Source organism: Staurois parvus, unplaced genomic scaffold (assembly GCF_062004578.1).
Source record: "Staurois parvus isolate SC_StPar_1 unplaced genomic scaffold, SC_StPar_1.0 ptg000941l, whole genome shotgun sequence".
NCBI classification, from domain to species: Eukaryota; Metazoa; Chordata; class Amphibia; order Anura; family Ranidae; genus Staurois; species Staurois parvus.
The window spans coordinates 1,018,266-1,045,897 of record NW_028318737.1 but is presented as its reverse complement, the minus strand read 5'-3'; the positions used below and the strand labels follow the sequence as shown (position 1 = coordinate 1,045,897).

Below are 27,632 nucleotides of genomic sequence, written 5' to 3'. Positions count from 1 at the left end.
AGAACATGCAAACTTCAGGCAGGTATGGCAGTGGTTGGGATTCAAACCAACAACCCCAGTTCTTCTAGGAGGAAGTGCTAACCATTTATATGTTTCTATAAAGGTGGGAAGTATGTAGCAGTGAATAGACCTCCCAGCAATGTTATTACCAGGCTGCAGCTAGGGGGCGCTCTAATGTGTACAGTGTGACCCCAGCAGAGGGATCCCATCTAGCCCACATTAACCCTCTCACTGCCAGAGCTGTTTCTGCATGATTTTGCACACATGGAAAATGCAGATTTTAGGCCTGAAGATGAGATAAACCCCCAAACATCTATTATTAGAGGCCCTGGAGAATAAAGTTTTGGTAATTTTCGGGGAATTCTGGATCATCATATACTAAGCAGGATTTGGCTCCCGGTGGAGAACTTTCACCCCAAGAAAAAATGAGGGTGAGGTGAGCAGAGGAGCCCATAGTAAAGGAGGAAACTCTGAAATGTTTTCTTCAGAAGGTCGGAGTTTACTGGACAAGTGAATGTAAAATACACCATCAACGCGTTTCATGGCTTCAAAGTGTCACTTCATCAGGACAGGTGTAAGAAGACGATATAAAAATAGGGAATGAAGTAACAGTCCAGTATATGGTATTATAAAGACCCGAGTCACATACAATTCATGGACAGGACTGAGATTTATAGCATTCAGGATTTGTATGATGTTAGACAAGGTGAAGAGATATATGGAGAGGATGATCAATACATGGAGAAATCAATCTATTCTATCATAGAAGGGAATCAATAGATCAATCAATGACATCAACCAATCAATAAGATCCATTTCATGGGATAGATTTATCATTCTGTGCACTGGTTATGTTGGAGGATCAAACCGTGATCACTGGATATTGGAAACATTCCTATTGATCTGATGATTGCTGGCATGGATTCCTGATTGATTATTGCTGGGAATAAAGTCCAATAAACACGCAGATTTGATGGGATTATTGATAGAAAAATCTCTTCATATTCCATGGAATAAATATGTGTAGAATAGTTTGGATTTGATGGAATAAATCTCTATAAAAAGACTTTGTGGGGTTTGTTGGTTCTTTTCTATTCCTCTCTAGGTCTGGATTTCAGGAAGAAGAGACAATTCCTCCAATTTCTAGTGGATGGTGAGGAGGGGAGAGATTTGGGGGAGTTTTGTACATACAGGAGGTAATAGAGAGAATCCGGCTAGTAATTGATGAGAGGAGATTTCACTGGAGAGTTCCATTGGTGAGAATTCAGGGCTGGGGGCACTGCTGGGGAATAGAGGGTTCTGATTGGGCCACCAGAAAATGTGTTGTATTAATCTGGGGGTGTGCACTGCTGGGGCCTGGAGGGTTCTGATTGGACCACCAGTACACGTGTCATATTAATATGGGGGTGTGCACTGCTGGGGCCTGGAGCACTTGGTGATGTAAGGTTTGGATGCAGCTGCTCGGCCATGGAAACCCATTCCATGAAGCTCTCTACGCACTGTTGTTGGGCTCATCTGAAGGCCACACCAAGTTTGGAGGTCTTTAGCTATTGACTCTGCAGACAGTTGGTGACTTCTGCGCACTGTGCGCTTCAGCATGTGCTGACCCCGCCCTGTCATGTGACGTGGCCTACCACTTGGTGGCTGAGTTGCTGTTGTTCCCAGTGGCTTCCACTTTGTTATAATCCCACTAACAGCTGAGCGTGGAATATTTAGTAGCCAGGAAATGTCACAGATGGACTTATTGCACAGGTGACCACCTATCACGGGACCACGCTTGGAGTCACTGAGCTCCTGAGAGCGACCCATTCTTTCACCAATGTTTGTAGAAGCAGTCTGCATGCCTAGGGGCTTTATTGTATATACCTGTGTCCATGGAGGGGATTGGACCACCTGAATCACATGAGAGTGGGGCCAATACAATACTTTTGGCTATATATATATATATATATACACACACACACTGCTCAAAAAATGAGAGGTACACTTTGAAAACCCATCAGATCTCAATGGGGAAAACTCTCTTGCTGAATATGTATACTGATATGGACAGGGCAATGTAAGGACGCCCCATCGTTTGAAGGAAATGAAAGTGATTGATCTACAGAGGACTGAATTCAGACACCATGAAAATCAAGGTGAAAAAATTATGCAGCAGGCGAGTCCATTGTGCTGAAATTTAATTGCAACTCAAAATGATACTCAGTAGTTTGTATGGCCCCCACATGCTTGTATGCATGCCTGACAACGTTGGGGGAGGCTCCTAATGAGACCACGGATGGTGTCCTGGGGGATTTCCTCCCAGATCTGGACCAGGGCATCACTGAGCTCCTGGACAGTCTGAGGTGCAACCTGGCGGCGTCGGATGGACCAAAACATAACATCCCAGAGGGGTTCTATTGGATTTAGGTTTGGTGGCCATTCAATGGTGTCAATTCCTTCATCCTCCAGGAACTGCCTGCATACTCTCCCCAGATGAGGCCGGGCATTGTCTGCACCAGGAGGAACCCAGGACCCACTGCACCAGGAGGAACCCAGGACCCACTGCACCAGGAGGAACCCAGGACCCACTGCACCAGGAGGAACCCAGGACCCACTGCACCAGGAGGAACCCAGGACCCACTGCACCAGCATAGGGTCTGACAATGGCCTAATAGCATTCAGGGTGCCATTGTCTGGCCTGTAGAGGTCTGTATGTTCCTCCATGGATATGCCCCCCCAGACCATCACTGACCCACCACCAAAACAGTCATGCTGAACAATGTTATGGGCAGCATAACTTTCTTCACGGGTTCTCCAGACTTCATGTCATGTCTGTCACATGTGCTCAGGGGGAACCTGCTCTCATCTGTGAAAAGCACAGGGCGCCAGTGGTGGACCTGCCAATTCTGGTGTTCAATGGCAAATGCCAATCCAGCTCTATGGTGCCGAGCAGGGAGCATAGGACCCACTAGAGGATGTCGGGCCCTCAATCCACCCTCATGAAGTCTGTTTCTGATTGTTTGGTCAGAGATATTCACGCCTGCTGGAGGTCATTTTGTAGGGCTCTGGCAGGGCTCATCCTGTTCCTCCTTGCACAAAGGAGCAGATACCGGTCCTGCTGATGGGTTAAGGACCTTCTATGGCCCTGTCCAGCCCTCCTAGAGTAACTGCCTGTCTCCTGGAATCTCCTCCATGCTCTTGTCTCCTGGAATCTCCTCCATGCTCTCGTCTCCTGGAATCTCCTCCATGCTCTTGAGACTGTGCTGGGAGACACAGCAAACCTTCTGGCAATGATGATATGTAATTCCTACACCGTTCACCTGATTTGGATGTAAATACCCTCAATTTTAAGCTGACAGTCTGCAGTTAAAGCACATCTTGTTTGTTTAATGTCAAATCCATTGTGGTGGTGTATAGAGCCAAAAATGTTAGAATTGTGTCGATGTTCCAATATTTATAAACCTGACTGTATATACCCAACAAGGACCAGCGACGTACTGGTACATCACTGGACTTTGAATGGTTATACCAGAATGATGCCTACATCTGCAGGCCTCATCCTGGTATCATTTTTTTCAGCCAGCGATTGGCTTTCATGTAAAAGCAATCCTAGTGTCTAATTAGCTGCAGGATTTCTTTAACAAGCAGCAGGAGATGATGCCCACCCCTCCCCCGCTGCCTTCCATGGCCTTCTTGGGCAGTCCTGTGCCATCGGGGGAACCTGAGAATGCAGTCAGTGTTTCTGCCAGCTGACCATAGAGCTGATTGGAGACCAGAGTGGTGCCAATCATCTCTATAGTCTAAGAAATCGGAAGCTACAAGCATTTCATCACTTCAGTTTCGCAGGATATAAACAGCGCCATTTGTAAATTGGGAAAGCATCTGATCACACTGATCTGAGATTAGATAATGTAAGGGCAGAGGAGATATCCAGAGTCTGATAGACCCCAGATTTCTCAAAAAAGAATATATGACAATGCAGTTATAGGGGATATTTGCATTCCCTGTGATAGCATTGAAAGTGATTAAAAAAATGAAAGGGACAGTGTAAAAATAATTTAAAAAATCAAAATAACTTACAAAAAAAGTACCCCCTCGGGGACCTGACCTGCACTCGTGAGCAGTGACATTGTGCCAGTGTGGAAACAGCAGTTGCACCATACATGTGAGGTATCACCACGAATGTCAGATGAAGGGCAGTAACTCTAACACCAGACCTCCTCTGTAAATCTAAAATGGTAGCTTGTAAAGGCTTTTAAAGTGTTGCCTATGGATATTAAAAATGTATGCAGTTTGTCGCCATTGCACGGGGCATGCGCAGTTTTAAAGCATGTCATGTTTGGTATCTATTTACTCGGCATATCATCAACTTTTATATTTTACCAAATAATTGGACAATATATTGTGTTTTTGTGCAATAAAAGTAAAAAAAAACTGTATTTAAAAAAAATGTTTGAAAAATCGCTGCGCGAGTACATTGTGACATAAAAAAATTGCAGCACCCACCATTTTATTCACTAGGGTGTTTGACAAAAAAATTTTTTTTTTTTTCTTTACACATAATTGTCACTTAAATGATTTATTGCTCACACAAGCCATGGGTATATGTGGAATTACTCCCCAAAATACATTCTGCTACTTCTCCCGAGTATGGGGGTACCACATGTGAGAGACAGTTTGGAGGTCTAGCCAAGTACAGGACCCCAAAATCCAATAAGCACCTTCAGGCTTTTAAAGGGCTTTATTTCCTCATTATTATGATTATTATTATTATACAGGACTTATATAGCGCCGACAGTTTGCTCAGCACTTTACATAATGGAGGGAGACAGTACAGTAACAATACAGTTCAATACAAGAGGGATTAGTGGGCCCTGTTCCTTGGAGCTTACAATCTAGGAGGGAGAGGATAGTGGTACAAGAGGTAATTAGCTGAGGGGGATGGAGTGGTAGGAAGAGTAGTGGATTCCAATATTAGCTGGGGTCGGTGCAGGCTTCCCTGAAGAGATGGGTTTTCAGAGTAGATGATAGCCTGATAGTTTGGGGTAGGGAGTTCCAGAGGATAGGTGAAGCCCTTGAGAAATCCTGGAGACGAGCATGGGAGGAGGAGACAAGGGAGCTAGAGAGTAGGAGGTCTTGCGAGGAGCGGAGAGTACGGTTTGGGTGGTATTTAGAGACAAGGTCGGTGATGTAGTTTGGGGCGGTGTTATGAACGGCTTTATACGTCAGTGTTAGTGTTTTGAATTTTATCCGCTGGGCAATTGGAAGCCAGTGGAGGGATTGGCAGAGAGGAGTGGCAGATACAGAGCACTTAGTAAGGTGGATGAGTCTGGCAGTAGCATTCATGATAGACTGAAGAGGGGATAGCCTGCGATGAGGTAGGCCAGTGAGGAGGGAGTTACAATAGTCAAGGCGAGATATAACAAGGGAGGGAATAAGTTGCTTAGTGATTTCCGAGGTTAGGAACGGCCGTATCTTGGAGATGTTGTGGAGGTTGGAAATGTTGTGGAGGTGAAGTCTACATGAGTTTGTCAGCGATTGGACCTGGGGCTGAAAGGACAGATTGGAGTCTAGGATGACACCTAGTACCCTGCCGTGAGGGCTGGGACTGATGTTAGTGTTGTTGATCTTGATGGAGAAGTCAGGGGGGGCACAGGCTGGGGGTAATACTAGGAGCTCAGTTTTGGAAAGGTTGAGTTTGAGGAAGTGGAGTGACATCCAGGCCGATATGTCACTTAGTAGGCTGGTGATGCGATTGGAAACTGAAGGGGTGAGGTGAGGAGGAGACTGAAGGGGCGAGGTGAGGAGGAGACTGAAGGGGTGAGGTGAGGAGGAGACTGAAGGGGTGAGGTGAGGAGGAGACTGAAGGGGTGAGGTGAAGGGTAGACAGATAGATTTGTGTGTCGTCGGCATAGAGATGGTAGTTGAAGCCATGGGAGTTTATCAATTGGCCAAGGGAGGAGGTGTAGATGGAGAAGAGAAGGGGTCCGAGGACAGAACCTTGAGGGACCCCTACAGAGAGAGGGAGTGAGGGGGAGGTGGTAGCATTATAGGTAACACTGAAGGAGCGCTGTGATAGATAAGAGGAGAACCAGGAGAGAGCAGAGTCTCTGAGGCCAAGAGAGTGCAGTTTTTTTTTGAGAAGGAGGGGGTGGTCAACCGTGTCAAAAGCCGCAGAGATGTCAAGTGGTAGGAGTATAGTATAGTGGACATTGGTTTTGGCGGTTAGTAGGTCATTGGTGAGTTTTAGTAGGGCAGTTTCGGTGGAGTGTAGGGGGCGGAAGCCGGACTGTAAAGAGTCAAGAAGGTTGTTGTCAGTGAGGTGGGAGCTCAGGCGATTGTAGACTAAGCGTTCTAGGAGTTTAGAGGGAAATGGAAGTAGGGAGATGGGTCTTAAGTTGTTCAGGTCGGTTGGGTCCAGGGAGGGTGTCAGGGATGCGGGTGTGACCAGAAGTGTGTGGACTGACACAGGGAAACGCAGGCTTCAGATATGGTATAAATAAGACAATTTATTAAGACTAACAATACAAATATAAACGCAGTGCACCAAACCGCAAGCTAACACAAATACATACAACAAGGTGAAACAAACCCAAACCTAAACTGATATAGATACACAGGTACATACACATATAGAGCACAACGTAGTCAGGCAGGCCGGGTCGATAACTATCGGGCAGGTAGGTACAGGAGGAGCAGGCAGAGAGTAGTCAGGTCACGAGCCGGGTACAGCAACTAACGGACAGGTAGGTACAGGGGGTCAGGCAGAGAATGGTCAGGGTCACAAGCCAGGGATCAAACAGGAGAAGTCAGCAGAGGTCAGGATCAGGCAGGGTCGGCAACAAGTCAGGCAGGAACAGGAATGCAGGTTACAAGATACAGTGGCCCATGGAAAAACACACACCAAGGCACAGACTGCAGGTCTGGCCATCCCTTAAATACACCACCTGCAATCAGCCCCAGGTGATGGCTAATTGCCGAAGTGAACCTCTGGCTGTCGAGAGCACCCGCTGGCCAGCCCTGGTACTGCAGCCCACAAGGCAGGTGAGTCCCACCACTATTGGCAAGTCCAATCCTGACAGAGGGTTTCTTAAGTATGGGAGTGATGTACACATGCTTTAGAGGGGAGGGGAAGGTACCGGTGAAGAGGGAAAGATTCAAGATGTGAGTGAGGGAGCATAGGATGGAAGAGGAGGGTGACCGTAGTAGTTGTGAGGGGACAGGGTCCAGGGGGCAGGTGCTGAGGTGGGCTTCAGAGATAATCTTAGTGACCTCTTCGGTAGTAGTGAGGTCAAGGGAGCAAAGTGTTGAGGGGGTTATTGTGTGAGGAATGCTAAGTGGGGTGGGTGTCTGAGCTGTGGCAAAGTCCCTACGAATTGCATCAATCTTGTTTTTGAAGTGGTTGGCAATCTCATGGGCGGTAAGTGAGGTACTGGGTGGAGGTGGAGGCGGAGAAAGTAGAGAGTTAAAAGTGGAGAAGAGCCGGCAAGGACTGGAGGAGAAGGTATTAATGAAGGTAATAAAGTAGGCTTGTTTGGCAGCATGAAGGGAGGAAGCGTACGTTAAGAAGGCAGATTTATAGCAGGTGAACGCTTGTTGGGATTTGGTTTTACGCCATAGTCGCTCCAGCGCACAACTATGTCATTTGAGGTTTCTGGTATGGTCAGTCTGCCAGGGTTGTAGCGGTTGGGGCCTAATGCTTCGTGATGTTGGGGGTGCGACTGAGTCTAGAGCAGCTGAAAGTGAGTTGTGGTAGACAGTAATGACCAGGTCAGGGCATGACAGGGGATGGATGCTGTCGTAAAGTTGGTCAGTTGCAGAGTGGAAGGAGCAGGGTTCCAGTTCCGGAGGTTTCTGTTGGTAACTTTGCCATTTAGAGGGATAGGTGTTTGAGAACGAGGAGACGGAGAAGGTGATGAGGTTGTGATCGGAGGGAGGAAAGGGGGCATTTGTGAGGTTGTAGGGAGTGCAAAGGTGAGAGAAGACAAGGTCAAGAGTATTCCCGTCAGAGTGAGTGGAGGACTGTAAGCACTGTGCTAGTGCAAAAGATGAGGTAATGTGGAAGAGTTGGGATGTAGCCGGGTTATTGATGTTGATAGGGATGTTGAAATCCCTAAGAATGATAGTGGGTAGTTCAGAGGAGAGAAAGAAGGGTAGCCAGGCAGCAAAGTAATCAAGAAAGCAGGACACGGGTCCAGGAGGCCGATAGATCACTGCAATCCTCAGAGAGATCGGAGAGAATAGCTGGATGCAGTGGGTCTTAAAGGAAAGGGAGGGAGGGTTAGGGAGGACCTGGAAGGTGCTCAGTGGTGACAGGAGCAGACCAACCCCAACACCTTTCCAACCACTGGGTCTGGGTGAGTGGGTCCAGATGAGACCTCCATAGGAGAGTGCTGCGGGGGAGGCAGAGTCTGTTGCTTGGACCCAGGTTTCGGTGATTGCTAGGAGGTTAAGGAAGCGGGAGACAAAGAGGTCATGGATGGAGGTGAGCTTGTTGCAGACTTCCTGACACTTCCTGACTACCTATCACAGTTTCTGAGGCCCTGAAATGCCAGGATAGCACCAACCCCCCAAATGATCCCTTTTTGGAAAGTAGACACCCCAAGGAATTTGATAAGAAGCATGGTGCAGATCTCGTTTGTTGCCACAAGTTTTTGAAAATTGAAGAAAAAAACAAAAACATATTTTGTCTTCTTTTTTTTATATCAAAACCTTGAGAAAAAAATAGAACTGCAAAATACTCACCATGCCTCTTATCAAATTCCTTGGGGTGTCTACTTTCCAAAAATGGGTCATTTGGGGGGGGTTTGGTGCTATCCTGGCATTTCAGAGCCTTCGAAACTGTGATAGTCAGGAAGTGAAATGAGGAAGTTACGCACCTTCAGGCTTTCAAAGTGGTCATTGGATTTCAGGATCCTGTATGTGGCTAGGCTCCCAAAAAGTCTCACACACATGGTACCCCCATACTCGGTAGAAGTAGCAGAATGTATTTTGGGGTGTAATTCCACATATACCCATGGCTTGTGTGAGAAATATATAATTTAAATGACAACTTTGGATTAAAAAAAATGTTTTTGTCATTTTCCAAAAACTTGTGGAAAAAAAAATAAATCTTCCATGGACTCAATATGTCTCTCAGCAGATAGCTTAGGGTGTCTACTTTCTGAAAAGGGGTCATTTGGGGGTGTTTGAACTCCTCTGGTATTTTAGCACCTCAAGAAATGTGATGGGCAGTCAGAAAGTAAAAGCTGTGTAAATTCCATTATCTATCCCATAGTTTGTAGACGCTATAACTATCACAAAGCAATCAATATACACTTACTGGGATTATTTTTAACCAAAAACATGTAGCAGAATATTTTAGTATTTTTGAATATTTTTATGATGGAAATGAGAAAATGTTTTTTTTCTCCCAAAAATTTTTGTTTATAGCACCACAAATAAAAATCACACAGGTGATCAAATACCACTGAAAGAAAGCTCAAAAGGATGTAAATTTCATTTATGTACTGCATTGCATGACCGCGCAATTGTCAGTTAAACTAGCGCAGCGCAGTATGGCAACAAAATGGTGTAAATTCCATTATCTATCCCATAGTTTGTAGATATAACTATCACACAAAGCAATCAATATACACTTATTGGGATTTTTCACCAAAAACATGGAGCAGAATACATTTTGGGCTAAATTTATGACTAACTTTGAGTTTCCTATATATTTTTTATAGCCAAAAGTAAACAATTTTGTTTTTCTTCAAAATTTTCAGTCTTTTTTTGTTTATAGTGCAAAAAATAAAAAGTGCACAGGTGATCAAATACCACCAAAAGAAAGCTCTATTTGTGTGAAAAAAGGACGTAAATTTTGTTTGAGTGCAGCGTTGCATGACCGCGCAATTATCAGTGGACTTAGTGCAGCGCTGAGTATCAAAAAGAGGCGTGGTCAGGAAGGGGGGTAAATCCTCTGGAGGGCAAGGGGTTAATCATGTCCAGCAAAAAAAAAATTAAATTTCATCATAAATTTCGTCCAGAATGTATTCTGCTCCGTGTCTTTGCTAAAAATAAAATCCCAATCCGTGTAAATGAATCGGTTTCTGTGAAAGTTGCAGCGTCTACAAATGGCGGGATAGATACTGGAATTGTATTTCTTTACTAGTGTGATAGATATTTTGGGCCTACAATAATTTTTACCATCATTGTGAACTTGTTTTTTTTTTTTAAAGAAATATTTATTGGGTTTTATGTCAATAAAAAAAAGAAAACATCAAGTCATTTGGGTGTTACAAACAGGGAGAACAGATGACATTAATGACTGGATAGACATTGCAGATGATGTACATAGAGCATTGCTGGGTTCTGCTCTCCAATGTGTGATGGAGTGAGGAGACCGGGGATCACATCAACATCTATACATCCTACAATACATCCTACAAATGTACAAAAGGGACATAAAAGAGACAAAGGAATAGGAATACAGAAGAGGGCTTAAGAAGGGGGGGGGGGGAGAAGGGAGGGATGGGTTGGAAGGAAGGGGGGAGGGGGGAGAGGAAGGGAGAAGAGGGAAGGGGGAGAAGGGAGGGCGGAAAGAAAAGAAGGGAGCTAGAAAGGAAATAAAAAGGAATCCCGATCTCTGCCATGTGGGATTATAGAGGGATAAATAGAGACATGTATAGCCAGTCCCTGCTCCTCATCCCTCCACACCCGCCCCATATACAGTCCAGGCGTGGCAGTCCCAGGAGTGCAGCTGTAGCTGTGTGAAGCCTGAATGTCCCAGTAGGAGGAGTTCTGCCCGCAGTGTGAGCTGCACTCCTGGAGGACCCTGTTCCAGTCTATGCTGCACCACCCCCAGCTTCATGATTGGCCTTCCTCTGCCTCATTGTCTGATATCAATTGTCCGTGTATTGCTACATGTTGGGGATTTCTGCTACAAATCTGAACTAGGAATAGAGAAAGGGAGAAAGGATGGCGCTCTACTTCCTGCTCTCTGTGCTTTCCATCCCCCATCAACCAATCACAATGTGTCTACAATCACCATGGAAATGATCAGATCAATGAAACGTTTGTCATAGACAGACCATCATGTGCCGATCATATACACAGACATTTGTATCACGGGAAACATACAAGAAGAAACATGTATGGAGAAAGACCCGGGAAAGTCCCAATATGTGCATTCACCAATCACTCCTTCATTCCCGATATACACACAATTCCATTGCTTCCATGTGTACACCATCAGTCACTCTTCTAGAATTGGGACATTTTATTACCACCCACCTCTTCAGTGATCCCCCACCATGCAAGTATTATCCTCACCTCCAACTGTGGGCCTAATGAGTGCTTGGAACATTTGTCCACAAAGTATTAATAATAGACCTCCAAGTGTTTGTGAAATCTCCCACCACAAATGTACTCAGCCAATCACAGGGCAGGACTCCATTTTTATTCTTCTCCTGCCATCAATGGCCAACCCGGTCCCACACTTCATCCATGTCTTTGGGGGCCTCTGATCTCCTTATGAACGGTTTCTTCCATGATGAAGATCAGCCATGGAGTATATCGGAGGTGTATATCAGGGTGTGCTTCTTCCCCACATGAGAGCTGGGATGTCCAGCAACATTCATCTAGAAGACATTTCCCGCACTCAAGGCACTAATACACCTCCAGGGTTGTGTGGGACCCCTGATGTACAGGAAGACAGGACTTCAGTGAGGAACATTTCCCTCACTCAGGACAGGAATATGGCTTCTCCTCGTGTGAGATCTCTGATGTCTGGAAAGACACGACTTCACTGAAAAACATTTGCCGCACTCAGGACAAGAATACGGCTTCTCCCTCGTGTGAGATCTCTGATGTATGGAAAGATGGGACTTCTGTGAAAAACATTTCTCGCACTCAGGACAGGAATACGGCTTCTCCCCAGTGTGAGATCTCTGATGTATGGAAAGATCAGACTTCTGTGAAAAACATTTCCCACACTCAGGACAGGAATACGGCTTCTCCCCCGTATGAGATCTCTGATGTTTGTAAAGATTGGACTTGACCAAAAAACATTTCCCGCACTCAGGACAGGAATACGGCTTCTTCCCTGTATGAGTTCTCTGATGTTTATAAAGATGGGACTTCCCTGAAAAACATTTCCCACACTCAGGACAGGAATATGGTTTCTCCCCTGTGTGAGATCTCTGATGTGTGTAAAGACTGGACATCTCTGAATAACATTTCCCACACTCAGAACAGGAATACGGCTTCTCAACTGTGTGAGACCTTTCATGTTTGACAAGATCTGGTTTTTGTGCAAAACATTTCCCGCACTCAGGACAAGAATATGGCTTCTCCCCCGTGTGCAATCTCTGATGTGTGTAAAGATGAGACTTCCGTGAAAAACATTTCCCGCACTCAGGACAGGAATACGGCTTCACCCCCGTGTGCGATCTCTGATGTCTGTAAAGAGTGGACTTCACTGAAAAACATTTCTCGCACTCAGAACAGGCATACGGTTTCTCCCCCGTGTGAGATCTCTGATGTGTGTAAAGATTGGACTTCCTTGAAAAACATTTTCCGCACTCAGGACAGGAATACGGCTTCTCCCCTGTGTGAGATCTTTTATGCCTATTAAGACGGGATCTATAATGGAACTCCTTCCCACACTCAGTACAGGAGAAGCTCTTCCCTGTTGGAAGGCCGGTCCAGTCCCGCACAGTCTGAGGTTCCTCAGGATACGAGGAATCCGATGGTCCATCTACACTGGGTGGTGCCGGATGGACATTGGAGGGAGCCGGGTTTTCTCCTGGACTATACTGTGTGATGTCCTCATCTTCTACTTTCCAGTCTGGAGACAAAGTGAGACAATCCTCGGAGGTTTTCCTCATCTCCCGGCCATGGACTAAAATACAAAGACAAAGAGGATTACTAGACAGGAGCTGATTGGTTCCCCCAAACCAGGACTCCACCCAAATCAAGCAGCTTGGTCTCTGAGGAGCTTACAATTCCACCCTCAAGGGAACTAGGAAATGGCTCCTCTGATCTCCTACCAGGTCATTTCTTTATTCATGGACCTTAGTCAGAGAGTGAGGAAACAACCACAACTGTCTTTTATAGGAGGGACAGTGATGAGGGGATTATAGGACGAGGGTCCCCACCCCCTCTATCACTCATCGCCATCTTCCCAACACAAGAAGTACTGCACTTCCTTATTTAGTCCATGATTTAGTCATGAAGAACAGCGGGGCTGAGCCCCACCAGAGGTCAGAGAGTGAGGATGGGGGAGAACAACCAAGATGAAGACTGGACTGATCCTGAAGACCACCATCATTGGGGTATTGACTCCTCCCTCATCCTGAAGACCACCATCATTGGGGTATTGACTCCTCCCTCATTATCACTTTCTGTTTAAGGGTCCAAAGTTGGAGGATGTTATCACATTATTATCACCATGTAAAAGTCTGTGCACCAATCACATCATCCGATATAAAATGTCCAGCTGGGAGGAAATGGGGGGAACAAAAGAGAATCCATATTATGTGTATATATAGCAGTGGGGGGAGGGGGAGAGCAGAAGTCAGGAGTATGTAATGTACAACAGAGTATATAGTGCAGGGGTCAGGAGGATGTAATGTACAACATAGAGTATATAGTGCAGGGGTCAGGAGTATGTAATGTACAACATAGAGTATATAGTGCAGAGGTCAGGAGTATGTAATGTACAACATAGAGTATATAGTGCAGGGGTCAGGAGGATGTAATGTACAACATAGAGTATATAGTGCAGAGGTCAGGAGTATGTAATGTACAACATAGAGTATATAGTGCAGGCGTCAGGAGTATGTAATGTACAACATAGAGTATATAGTGCAGAGGTCAGGAGTATGTAATGTACAACATAGAGTATATAGTGCAGGGGTCAGGAGGATGTAATGTACAACATAGAGTACATAGTGCAGGGGTCAGGAGTATGTAATGTACAACATAGAGTATATAGTGCAGAAGTCAGGAGTATGTAATGTACAACGCAGAGTATATAGTGCAGGGGTCAGGAGTATGTAATGTACAACAGAGTATATAGTGCAGGGGTCAAGAGTATAATGTACAACATAGAGTATATAGTGCAGGGGTCAGGAGGATGTAATGTACAACATAGAGTATATAGTGCAGAGGTCAGGAGTATGTAATGTACAACATAGAGTATATAGTGCAGGGGTCAGGAGTATGTAATGTACAACATAGAGTATATAGTGCAGGGGTCAGGAGTATGTCATGTACAACATAGAGTATATAAAAAAGTCAAAAAATGAGCGCTGGATATAATCTGAAAGGAGCTGCTAGAATGAAAAGGTAAAAACCTCTAAAACCTTCTAAAACATATAAAATAAACATGCAGTAATAAAAAATGTGACAAAAACATAGAAGATATAAATCATTGGTGACTGAGTCAAACTATGTTATTGATAGAATGTAAATGGCCGTCTGTGATTGTCTCAGTCTATAGCAGTAATCAAACATATAGTAAATAAATGAAGGCACTGAGGCGTTTGGCACAATAGAGTTGTGGGGAACATCCCAAGTTGGTGTTTCAAGGTGCAAAGAGTGAAGAAATATTCAGTGAAGGTGTATTCAGTGGGGATCCATGATGGTGTATTAGAATATATGGCTGTAGATTGTACTCACCAGAGAGCGCAAATCAATGGGCATTTGAGATAATTAGGACAACTCCTGGTCATCAGCATCAGGTTAATGGAACACCGGGACATGTGCATCAGGTTACTGGAACGCCGGGACATCTGCATCAGGTTACTGGAACGCCGGGACATCTGCATCAGGTTACTGGAACGCCGGGACATCTGCATCAGGTTACTGGAACGCCGGGACATCTGCATCAGGTTACTGGAATGCCGGGACATCTGCATCAGGTTACTGGAACGCCGGGACATCGGCATCAGGTTACTGGAACGCCGGGACATCGGCATCAGGTTACTGGAACGCCGGGACATCGGCATCAGGTTACTGGAACGCCGGGACATCGGCATCAGGTTACTGGAACGCCGGGACATTGCATCAGGTTACTGAAACGCCGGGACATCTGCATCAGGTTACTGGAACACCGGGACATCTGCATCAGGTTACTGGAACATTGGGACATCTGCATCAGGTTACTGGAGCGCCGGGACATCTGCATCAGGTTACTGGAATGCCGGGACATCTGCATCAGGTTACTGGAGCGCCGGGACATCTGCATCAGGTTACTGGAACGCCGGGACATTGCATCAGGTTACTGAAACGCCGGGACATCTGCATCAGGTTACTGGAACACCGGGACATCGGCATCAGGTTACTGGAACGCCGGGACATCTGCATCAGGTTACTGGAACACCGGGTCATCTGCATCAGGTTACTGGAACGCCGGGACATCTGCATCAGGTTACTGGAACGCCGGGACATCGGCATCAGGTTACTGGAACGCCGGGACATCTGCATCAGGTTACTGGAACGCCGGGACATCTGCATCAGGTTACTGGAACGCCGGGACATCTGCATCAGGTTACTGGAACGCCGGGACATCTGCATCAGGTTACTGGAACGCCGGGACATCTGCATCAGGTTACTGGAACACCGGGACATCTGCATCAGGTTACTGGAACACCGGGACATCTGCATCAGGTTACTGGAACACCGGGACATCTGCATCAGGTTACTGGAACGCCGGGACATCTGCATCAGGTTACTGGAACACCGGGACATCTGCATCAGGTTACTGGAACACCGGGACATCTGCATCAGGTTACTGGAACACCGGGACATCTGGTGGGCATCAGTAGGATGAGCAGCACACCATCAGGGCATCCAGGCACCAGGATTGCACTTAATCAGCCACCAGGGGGAGCCACACTTGTAGGTAAAGCCAAGTCCCCATGGATATCCTTGTAGGGACGGCTCATGACAAAGGAATCAGAGCAAAAAGAATGTCCATAGTGTAGTAACTATTAAATAATGGGGTAACAGAAGGAGATGCAATGTAACTCACATTAAAATCAAAGTGACAGTGGTTTAAAGATGGCCGCCAGCCGTTCACATGGGCCGTGCCGTGTGATGTCTATGAGGCAGCTTCCTTACATGTTTTGTGCGCCTGCATGTTATTAACCTTCTTAGCGGTTTTCCCGAGTGTAGCTCGGGGTAGAATTTCTATACCACAAGCGGTAACCCCGAGCTACACTCGGGCTTACCATGCGGCGCTGCTCTGGGGGTCCCTGCAGCACTTACCTTGTCCTTCGTTCCCACGATGTGTCCCCTGCAGTGTCCCCGGCCATCTCCTCCGGCCAATGCCGGCATCCGGCTTCTGTGTTCCGGTCCCCGTGACGTCGGGACGTACGGGCACCGCCGGCGGCGGCGGGAAATTTAAAAAATGTCATTTTTTTTTTTTTCAATTTTAAATAGTAAAACATTGCTGTTTCATCCCATTTCACATACATTTTGTCCCGAGTGCTTTGTCCTGTGCCCTGCCTGCATTTTGTCTGTTCTTTCTGCCTGGAAACTTAGAAAAGTCCATGGCGTCCAAAAAGCGTCCCTTTACGTCAAAAGCGGTTTTAGACTGGCTAGAGAACAGCGATAGTAAATCAGAACCACTTGCAGAATTGAGTGATAATGATTTGTGGGGAAATTTTCCTAAAAATTACAGCCTACAATAAAAAACTATTTCCATGCGAAAAAATGGTACCGCTTTCAGCACAAAAAATCAGAAGGAATCATACCGCCAAGGAGGTTAAAGGAAGCGTGCCTCTCCTCATGACAGTTCTTATATAGTAGAATGCGCACTTGCGCAGTACCGTCCGCTACCGCCATTTGCGCATGAGCGAAGCATGCAAACGGCGGCCATTTTATTGTAGCTCAATATGCCAGGCAACATATAGGAGAAATCCCCATTACGAGAAGACAGAGGAGAGAGATGGTCTCCACTCTCGTTGGTATTATGGACAACAATCTTAATGAAAACAGCCGAATAGAACGATAGATATCAGGCTAAATAGATACAAAGGAGGACAATCCTCAGGTATTAATATAAAATGCTAAAATAGAAAACAGGAAACAGGAGGAGTTCCATACCATATAGTCTGTGGGACTACAAGTGCCAGGGAAGAGTGGATATAGGAGATTCCTACAATGTTGCTGTGGCATCATGTGCAGATGTGCATCAGTAAAATGGGCAATAAATATATCAAGTCAAATCTAGATACAGGAGACAACTGGTATTACAGGAAACCAAATTCTGTCATATTAATAATTCATAGATAAATAATAGTCATCAAAACATAATCAAATGTGACTGATAAAATAAACAAATGGTAGTATGATCATAAAAATAACAATAACAAATGGATTAAATCGTATACTAAAAGTAATTAAATAGAAAATAATCATGAAATGTTAGTTACTGGATGTTACTGATAAAGCAGGGAAAGGGATGTTCCCATCCTAGGAATATGGACAAGTCAATAGTAGGATCTCTGATGTGACATCATAAAGTATACAGAGAGATCAGAAATAAACCTGAAGATCAGATAGAGACGTGACTATATTACATGATATAATAATTATATATGTTACTGATAAAGCAGGGAAGGGATGTTCCCATCCTTAGAATATGACCAGTCAATAGTAGGATCTCTGATGTGACATCATAAAGTATACAGAGAGATCAGAAATAATCCTGAAGATCAGATAGAGACGTGACTATATTAATATAAAAATGTTCCGTATTTTCCGGCTTATAAGACGACTTTTTACACCTTGAAAATCTTCTCAAAAGTCGGGGATCGTCTTATACGCCGGTATACGGCATGCTGACACTTTTTAGGGGGGCGGCGCGGTGCCGCCGCCCCCCCCCCTTCCTTCCAAGGGACACCAAGTACAGGGGTGGGCAGGGGCTGCTGTTTCTTACCTGGCTCCGGTCCCACGACGATCCGGTCCAGGAAGCGCAGCTGCTCCTTCATTCGGTTCGGCTACTGGATGCTCGTGTGGCTGCTCAGCTCCGCCTCCTCACCGGTAATTGGCCGCCAGGCACACAGGCGGCCAATCACCGGCAAGGAGGCGGAGTCGAACAGCTCCGTGAAAATCGAGTGAAGGAGCAGCCGGTAAGTTTGCCGTACAGAGATGCTGCTGCAACCACATATGCTGACTGCAGCAGCACCATACTGGAACAGGGGTCAGCAAGTGTCATTGGTGTCAGTGGGAGGAATAGTGCCCCATCATTGGGGCATTATTCCTCCCACTGACACCAACGATGGGGCACTTTTCCTCCCCCCCACTGACACCAACGATGGGGCACTATTCCTCCCCCCCACTGACACCAACGATGGGGCACTATTCCTCCCCCCCCACTGATACCAATGATGGGGCACTATTCCTCCCCCCCCCACTGATACCAATGATGGGGCACTATTCCTCCCACTGACACCAATGATGGGGCACGATTCCTCCCACTGACACCAATGATGGGGCACTATTCATCCCACTGACACCAATGATGAGGCACTATTCCTCTCACTAATACCAATGATGGGGCACTATTCCTCTCACTAATACCAATGATGGGGCACTATTCCTCCCACTGATACCAATTATGGGGCACTATTCCTCCCACTGACACCAATGATGGGACACTATTCCTCCCACTGATACCAATGATGGGGCACTATTCCTCCCACTGACACCAATGATGGGGCACTATTCCTCCCACTGACACCAATGATGGGGCACTATTCCTCCCACTGACACCAATGAGGGGGCACTATTCCTCCCACTGACACCAATGAAGGGGCACTTTTCCTCCCCCCCACTGACACCAATGAAGGGGCACTTTTCCTCCCCCCCACTGACACCAACGATGGGGCACTATTCCACCCCCCCACTGACACTAATGATGGGGCACTATTCCTCCCCCCCACTGACACCAACGATGGGGCACTATTCCTCCCCCCCACTGACATCAAAGATGGGGCACTATTCCTCCACCCCCCACTGACACCAATGATGGGATACTATTCCTCCTACTGACACCAATGATGGGGCACTATTCCTCCCACTGATACCAATGATGGGACACTATTCCTCCCACTGACACCAATGATGGGGAACGATTCCTCCCACTGACACCAATGATGGGGCACTATTCCTCCCACTGACACCAATGATGGGACACTATTCCTGCCACTGATACCAATGATGGGGCACTATTCCTGCCACTGATACCAATGATGGGGCACTATTCCTCCCACTGACACCAATGATGGGGTGCTATTCCTCCCACTGACACCAATGATGGGGCACGATTCATCACTCTGACAACAATGATGGGGCACTATTCCTCTCACTAATATCAATGATGGGGCACTATTCCTCCCACTGACACCAATTTTGGGACACTATTCCTCCCACTGACACCAATGATGGGGCACTATTCCTCCCAATGATACCAATGATGGGGCACTATTCCTCCCACTGACACCAATGATGGGGCACGATTCCTCCCACTGACACCAAAGATGGGGCACTATTCCCCCCACTGATACTAATGATGGGGCACTATTCCTCCCACTGACACCAATGATGGGGTATGATTCGTCGCTCTGACACCAATGATGGGGCACTATTCCTCTCACTAATACCAATGATGGGGCACTATTCCTCCCACTGACACCAATGATGGGGCACTATTCCTCCCACTAATACCAATGATGGGGCATTATTCCTCCCACTTACACCAATGATGGGGCACTATTCCTCCCACTGACACCAATGATGGGGCACTATTCCTCCCACTGACACCAATGATGGGGCACTATTCCTCCCACTAATACCAATGATGGGGCATTATTCCTCCCACTGACACCAATGATGGGGCACTATTCCTCCCACTGACACCAATGATGGGGCACCATTCCTCCCACTGACACTAATGATGGGGCACTATTCCTCTCACTAATACCAATGATGGGGCACTATTCCTCCCACTGACACCAATGATGGGGCACTATTCCTCCCACTGACACCAATGATGGGGCACTATTTCTCTCACTAATACCAATGATGGGGCACTATTCCTCCCACTGATACCAATGATGGGGCACTATTCCTCCCACTGACACCAATGATGGGGCACTATTCCTCCCACTAATACCAATGATGGGGCACTATTCCTCTCACTAATACCAATGATGGGGCACTATTCCTCCCACTGACACCAATGATGGGGCACTATTCCTCCCACTGACACCAATGATGGGGCACTATTCCTCCCACTAATACCAATGATGGGGCACTATTCCTCCCACTGACACCAATGATGGGGAACTATTCCTCCCAATGACACCAATGATGGGGCACTCTTCCTCCCACTGACACCAATGATGGGGCACTATTCCTTCCACTGATACCAATGATGGGGCACTATTCCTCCTACTGACACCAATGATGGGGCACTATTCCTCCCACTGACACCAATGATGGGACATTATTCCTCCCACAGACACCAATGATGGGGCACTATTCCTCCCACTGGTGTGCATTGGAAGAGGGGTCGTCTTATACGCCGGAAAAAAAATAACGAGTCACGTAAAAAAATAAAATAAAAAATGACATAAAATATTTTAAATCTATTTTAAGATAATAAATAGATATGACAAATGTAAAACGGATATCAAGAGTATAAATACTAGGTAGAATGAAAATATAAAGGTGGTATGTAAAGAAATGATACATGTAGGACAGAAATAAATTACCTGGTGCCGATAAAGCACTTTATATCAAGGTCGATATTGAGGCCCAAAGGGGTATGAGTATGTAATAAATAAATCCATTTGGTCTCAAGCCTTGAAACTGCTCGGCGTTTGAAAGTGCCTCTCCAATGCTTCTTCATAGTATCTATGCCTATGAATTTGAGGCAATGCGGGTTCCTGTTATGCGACTCTCGGAAGTGCAAAGATACTGAGTGTTCCTTGAAGCCCTTCTTAATGTTGCTCGGGTGTTCTCTAAGCCTATCTCCCAATCTCCTGGTAGTCCTGCCTATATACTGCTTTCCACATGGACACTCAAGGAGATATACAACGTGTGTACTATTGCACGTCATAACCGTTTGGATGTCATACACCTTGCCGGTGATGTTGGAACGGAAGCTTTTCACTGCTTTCTTATGGATCCATTATTAACACATAACATGCATCTGTTGCATGGGGAAAATCCTTTTTGGTTGAGGCATAGAGAAGGCTGTTTAGGTGGGTTGACAGTGTTGGGGGCCAGGATATTCCTCAAGGCGAGAGCCTTCCGATACGTGATCTAAGGCAGACCAGGTAACAGTGCCTAAAACTGGGTCGTTTTTAAGGATTGACCAGTTTGTCTTAATAATTCCAGCCACTTGTTTATATTGAACCGAGAAGTTTGTGATGAATGGACAAAATCTATCACTTATTGCTATTTATCGGAACAAGAAGGTCTTCTCTATTGAGGTTGCTCACTTCTATCATTTCTGTTTCCAGAGTAGCGGCATTGAAGCCTTTTTCCAAAAAACATTTTTTAAGAGTTTCTGATTGTGTGATATAGTCTTCAATTTTATCAGAATTCCGGCATATATGCAGAAACTGTCCCTTGGGGATAATATCCAGCCATCTCCTCACTGTCATGAGGAGAGGCACGTTTCCTTTGATAACATGCAGGACCACAAAACATGTAAGGAGGCTACCTCATAGACATCACACGGCACGGCCCATGTGGACGGCTGGCGGCCATCTTTAAACCACTGTCACTTTGATTTTAATGTGAGTTACATTGCATCTCCTTCTGTTACCCCTTTATTTAATAGTTACTACACTATGGAAATTCTTTTTGCTCTGATTCCTTTGTCATGAGCCGTCCCTACAAGGATATCCATGGTGACTTGGCTTTACCTACAAGTGTGGCTCCCCCTGGTGGCTGATTAAGTGCAATCCTGGTGCCTGGATGCCCTGATGGTGTGCTGCTTATCCTACTGATGCCCACCAGATGTCCCGGTGTTCCAGTAACCTGATGCAGATGTCCCGGCGTTCCAGTAACCTGATGCAGATGTCCCGGCGTTCCAGTAACCTGATGCGGATGTCCCGGTGTTCCAGTAACCTGATTCTGATGACCCGGTGTTCCAGTAACCTGATGCAGATGACCCGATGTTCCAGTAACCTGATGCAGATGTCCCGATGTTCCAGTAACCTCATGCAGATGTCCCGGCGTTCCAGTAACCTGATGCAGATGTCCCGGCGTTCCAGTAACCTGATGCAGATGTCCCGGTGTTCCAGTAACCTGATGCAGATGTCCCGGCGTTCCAGTAACCTGATGCAGATGTCCCGGCGTTCCAGTAACCTGATGCTGATGACCCGGCGTTCCAGTAACCTGATGCAGATGTCCCGGTGTTCCAGTAACCTGATGCAGATGTCCCGGTGTTCCAGTAACCTGATGCAGATGTCCCGGCGTTCCAGTAACCTGATGCAGATGTCCCGGCGTTCCAGTAACCTGATGCAGATGTCCCGGCGTTCCAGTAACCTGATGCTGATGTCCCGGCGTTCCAGTAACCTGATGCTGATGTCCCGGCGTTCCAGTAACCTGATGCAGATGTCCCGGCGTTCCAGTAACCTGATGCAGATGTCCCGGTGTTCCAGTAACCTGATGCAGATGTCCCGGCGTTCCAGTAACCTGATGCAGATGTCCCGGTGTTCCAGTAACCTGATGCAGATGTCCCGGCGTTCCAGTAACCTGATGCAGATGTCCCAGCGTTCCAGTAACCTGATGCAGATGTCCCGGTGTTCCAGTAACCTGATGCAGATGTCCCGGTGTTCCAGTAACCTGATGCAGATGTCCCGGTGTTCCAGTAACCTGATGCAGATGTCCCAGCGTTCCAGTAACCTGATGCAGATGTCCCGGTGTTCCAGTAACCTGATGCAGATGACCAGGAGTTGTCCTAATGATCTCAAATGCCCATTGATTTGCGCTCTCTGGTGAGTACAATCTACAGCCATATATTCTAATACACCATCATGGATCCCCACTGAATACACCTGAACTGAATATTTCTTCACTCTTTGCACCTTGAAACGCCAACTTGGGATGTTTCCCACAACTCTATTGTGCCAAACGCCTCAGTGCCTTCATTTATTTACTATATGTTTTATTACTGCTATAGACTGAGACAATCACAGACGGCCATTTACATTCTATCAATAACATAGTTTGACTCAGTCACCAATGATTTATATGTTCTATGTTTTTGTCACATTTGTTGTTCTGCATGTTTATTTTATATGTTTTAGAAGGTTTTAGAGGTTTCCATGTCTTAAAATGGCCGCTGCCGGCATTTTGCCCTTTTGTCAGCCGGTATTTAAGGTCTATGAGCACACACGTCCGTATCCCTATTGAAAAAGTCCGGATGTGACGAAACGCGTCCGGGGCACGTGACGTAGTGATGCACTGACGTTTCCGGAAGTGCTTCAGTGGCCATTTTGGTTTCTGGTACACGCGGTTGTTCCTATCCCTAAGGACTTCCGTTTACCACCAATGGAGGTGGCTCTGAGACTCCTTTTCTATGTAGATGCCAATTGTATTGGAGATACTGCCGATTGTGGATGCCGGTTGTATTTCTCCCATTATGGATGCAGATTTCAGCCTTTTTATATGTAAGTTGCTACAATAAAATTGTGTTTTATTTGATCATAATACTGGCCCTTGGTCTGTCTATGAGGTCTGTGGAATGTGTCCAGAGAAGGATATGCCATTTTGATGCAGCTCCATCCCACTTATGGGTTCAATGCTGGTTACATTTACCTTCGGGTAATCATGCATTGTTGCTGCGGTCAGGGGGTCTATTTTAGTTTTATTTTCACGATTGCTGTGGCACTGAGTTACCTTGTATGTGGCAGGAGAGGCACATTATGTTATCCTGAGATAATACACTATGTTTAGGTTTTGTTTATTGGAGGTCTATGAGGAATATCTGGAATCCATCACCGACCCTTTCTGGAATCTAAGCTATTTGGATCTGCTTGGAGTATTTGGATGACTGTTTGCTCTATGTGTGGACTTTAAGTTTATTCATTTTATTTATTCAAGTCTGCTATATTATTCAGTAAACTGATACGAGGCATGGAGGAGATCAGCTATGAGGAAAGATGAGAGGAACTGAATGTATTCTCTACTGAGAAGAGGAGATTAAGGGGGATATGATCTCCATGTATAATACATAAGGGGGGGATATGATCTCCATGTATAATACATAAGGGGGGATATGATCTCCATGTATAATACATAAGGGGGGATATGATCTCCATGTATAATACATAAGGGGGGGATATGATCTCCATGTATAATACATAAGGGGGGGATATGATCACCATGTATAATACATAAGGAGGATATGATCTCCATGTATAATACATAAGGGGGGGATATGATCTCCATGTATAATACATAAGGGGGGATATGATCTCCATGTATAATACATAAGGGGGGGATATGATCTCCATGTATAATACATAAGGGGGATATGATCTCCATGTATAATACATAAGGGGGATATGATCTCCATGTATATTACATAAGGGGGGATATGATCTCCATGTATAATACATAAGGGGGGATATGATCACCATGTATAATACATAAGGGGGGGATATGATCTCCATGTATAATACATAAGGGGGGATATGATCTCCATGTATAATATATAAGGGGGGATATGATCTCCATGTATAATACATAAGGGGGGATATGATCTCCATGTATAATACATAAGGGGGGGATATGATCTCCATGTATAATACATAAGGGGGGGATATGATCTCCATGTATAATACATAAGGGGGATATGATCTCCATGTATAATACATAAGGGGGGATATGATCTCCATGTATAATACATAAGGGGGATATGATCTCCATGTATAATACATAAGGGGGGATATGATCTCCATGTATAATACATAAGGGGGGGGGGATATGATCTCCATGTATAATACATAAGGGGGGATATGATCTCCATGTATAATACATAAGGGGGGATATGATCTCCATGTATAATACATAAGGGGGATATGATCTCCATGTATAATACATAAGGGGGATATGATCTCCATGTATAATACATAGGGGGGGGTATGATCTCCATGTATAATACATAAGGGGGGATATGATCTCCATGTATAATACATAAGGGGGATATGATCTCCATGTATAATACATAAGGGGGGATATGATCTCCATGTATAATACATAAGGGGGGGATATGATCACCATGTATAATACATAAGGGGGGGATATGATCTCCATGTATAATACATAAGGGGGGATATGATCTCCATGTATAATACATAAGGGGGGGATATGATCTCCATGTATAATACATAAGGGGGATATGATCTCCATGTATAATACATAAGGGGGGATATGATCTCCATGTATAATACATAAGGGGGGATATGATCTCCATGTATAATACATAAGGGGGGATATGATCTCCATGTATAATACATAAGGGGGATATGATCTCCATGTATAATACATAAGGGGGGATATGATCTCCATGTATAATACATAAGGGGGGGGGGATATGATCTCCATGTATAATACATAAGGGGGGATATGATCTCCATGTATAATACATAAGGGGGGATATGATCTCCATGTATAATACATAAGGGGGGATATGATCTCCATGTATAATACATAAGGGGGGATATGATCTCCATGTATAATACATAAGGGGGGGGGGGGATATGATCTCCATGTATAATACATAAGGGGGGATATGATCTCCATGTATAATACATAAGGGGGATATGATCTCCATGTATAATACATAGGGGGGGTATGATCTCCATGTATAATACATAAGGGGGGATATGATCTCCATGTATAATACATAAGGGGGGATATGATCTCCATGTATAATACATAAGGGGGGATATGATCTCCATGTATAATACATAAGGGGGATATGATCTCCATGTATAATACATAAGGGGGATATGATCTCCATGTATAATACATAAGGGGGGATATGATCTCCATGTATAATACATAAGGGGGGATATGATCTCCATGTATAATACATAAGGGGGATATGATCTCCATGTATAATACATAAGGGGGGATATGATCTCCATGTATAATACATAAGGGGGGGGGGATATGATCTCCATGTATAATACATAAGGGGGATATGATCTCCATGTATAATACATAAGGGGGGATATGATCTCCATGTATAATACATAAGGGGGGATATGATCTCCATGTATAATACATAAGGGGGGATATGATCTCCGTGTATAATACATAAGGGGAGATATGATCTCCGTGTATAATACATAAGGGGGATATGATCTCCATGTATAATACATAAGGGGGGATATGATCTCCATGTATAATACATAAGGGGGGATTGCTGTAGGAAAGTCCTGGTTTCTTTCTTGGATACACAGAATATAACTGGATATAACATTTATAGGGAAAGTTGATCCAGGGAATATCCGATTGCCTCTCGGGGGGTCAGGAAGGAATTTTTCCCCGGCAGGAGGAGATCGGATCGTGCTTTGCTGGGTTTTTGCCTTCTGGTGGATCAGCTGTGGGTGTAGGATTATGGCTTTTATTTTTAATGGTTCAACTAGATGGATGTCTTTTTTCAGCCAGACTAACTATGTAACTATGTAGGTCCCACACCGCTGCCTCCCATCTCCTGAGCCTGCACTCAGTGACTTGGGTCTGAGACACTACAGACATATCCCTCCACCCGGCACAGCCAGCAGATAACAGAGAAGGTCCCCTGGAAGAGTCAGGCACAAGGCAGGAGACCCCAGTCACATGTCCTGGGTGCCTACATTATGCAATGCTTAGAGTAAAAATCAACATTTTGCTGCCAGCTGAACCCCAGAACCTCCATAAATCCAGTCTAGATACATAAATTGTGTCTGCAGCACAGAGAAGGAAGATTATCCGAGAGAAATCCAGGAATACAGGACGGGGAACACAGCTCAGGAAAGTGACCAGGGGATTACAGGCTGATATCACCCAGTCCCCGCCCTACTCTGGACCAATCAGTGAGCAGTATGGGTGGAGGAATGGATTTAGTGTTCATGACCCACCTGTGCTGATCTCTGTAGGAGTGTCCTCCTCTATAAATGTCCCCGTTATTCCATCCTCCTCCATAGACTGCTGATCATCCCTCACATACGCCTCTTCTTCTTCTGCTTTCACCTCAAATTCTATATCGATTGGATCTCCACTCTAAATCAAGGAAATGAGAGAAAATATCATCTGTAAAATGTAAGATCACATACAAATTCCACATATCATCTCCACAAGTCCATGTTCTAGATGCTCAATCCCACCAACCTTGCAACAATGAGGGATGGTGTGACCTTCCTGTGTGGAATCCCGGGAATACAGAGGACGGGGACATCTCTCTGGTGGGTTCCCATGACTGGATCCATCTGTAGGAAACACACACACTGACTGAATCCATTGTTTCTATGTGTTTATCAGATGATGGGGGATCTAGGTGGATCCTCCGTACTGCTCTCTCCTTTACAATAAAGTCTCCTCTTACCCGGTGATGTGAGGGGCGGCTGATTGTCCATCATGACGTCCTT

General features: G+C 45.5%; 2 protein-coding genes across 2 annotated transcripts in view; one reads left to right on the top strand and one right to left on the bottom strand.

Moving 5' to 3' along the window:
• The window catches only part of LOC149441851 (uncharacterized), a 409,050-nt gene that overhangs the window by 229,617 nt on the left and 151,801 nt on the right, over positions 1 to 27,632 (top strand). The gene's annotated exons all lie outside the window — the stretch shown is intronic.
• The window catches only part of LOC149441855 (uncharacterized), a 269,391-nt gene that overhangs the window by 171,657 nt on the left and 70,102 nt on the right, over positions 1 to 27,632 (bottom strand). Inside the window, exon 9 of the mRNA XM_089656824.1 lies at positions 11,715 to 12,839. Coding sequence (XP_089512950.1) covers positions 11,715 to 12,839 — 1,125 coding nt within the window. The remainder of the gene's footprint in view (positions 1 to 11,714; positions 12,840 to 27,632) is intronic.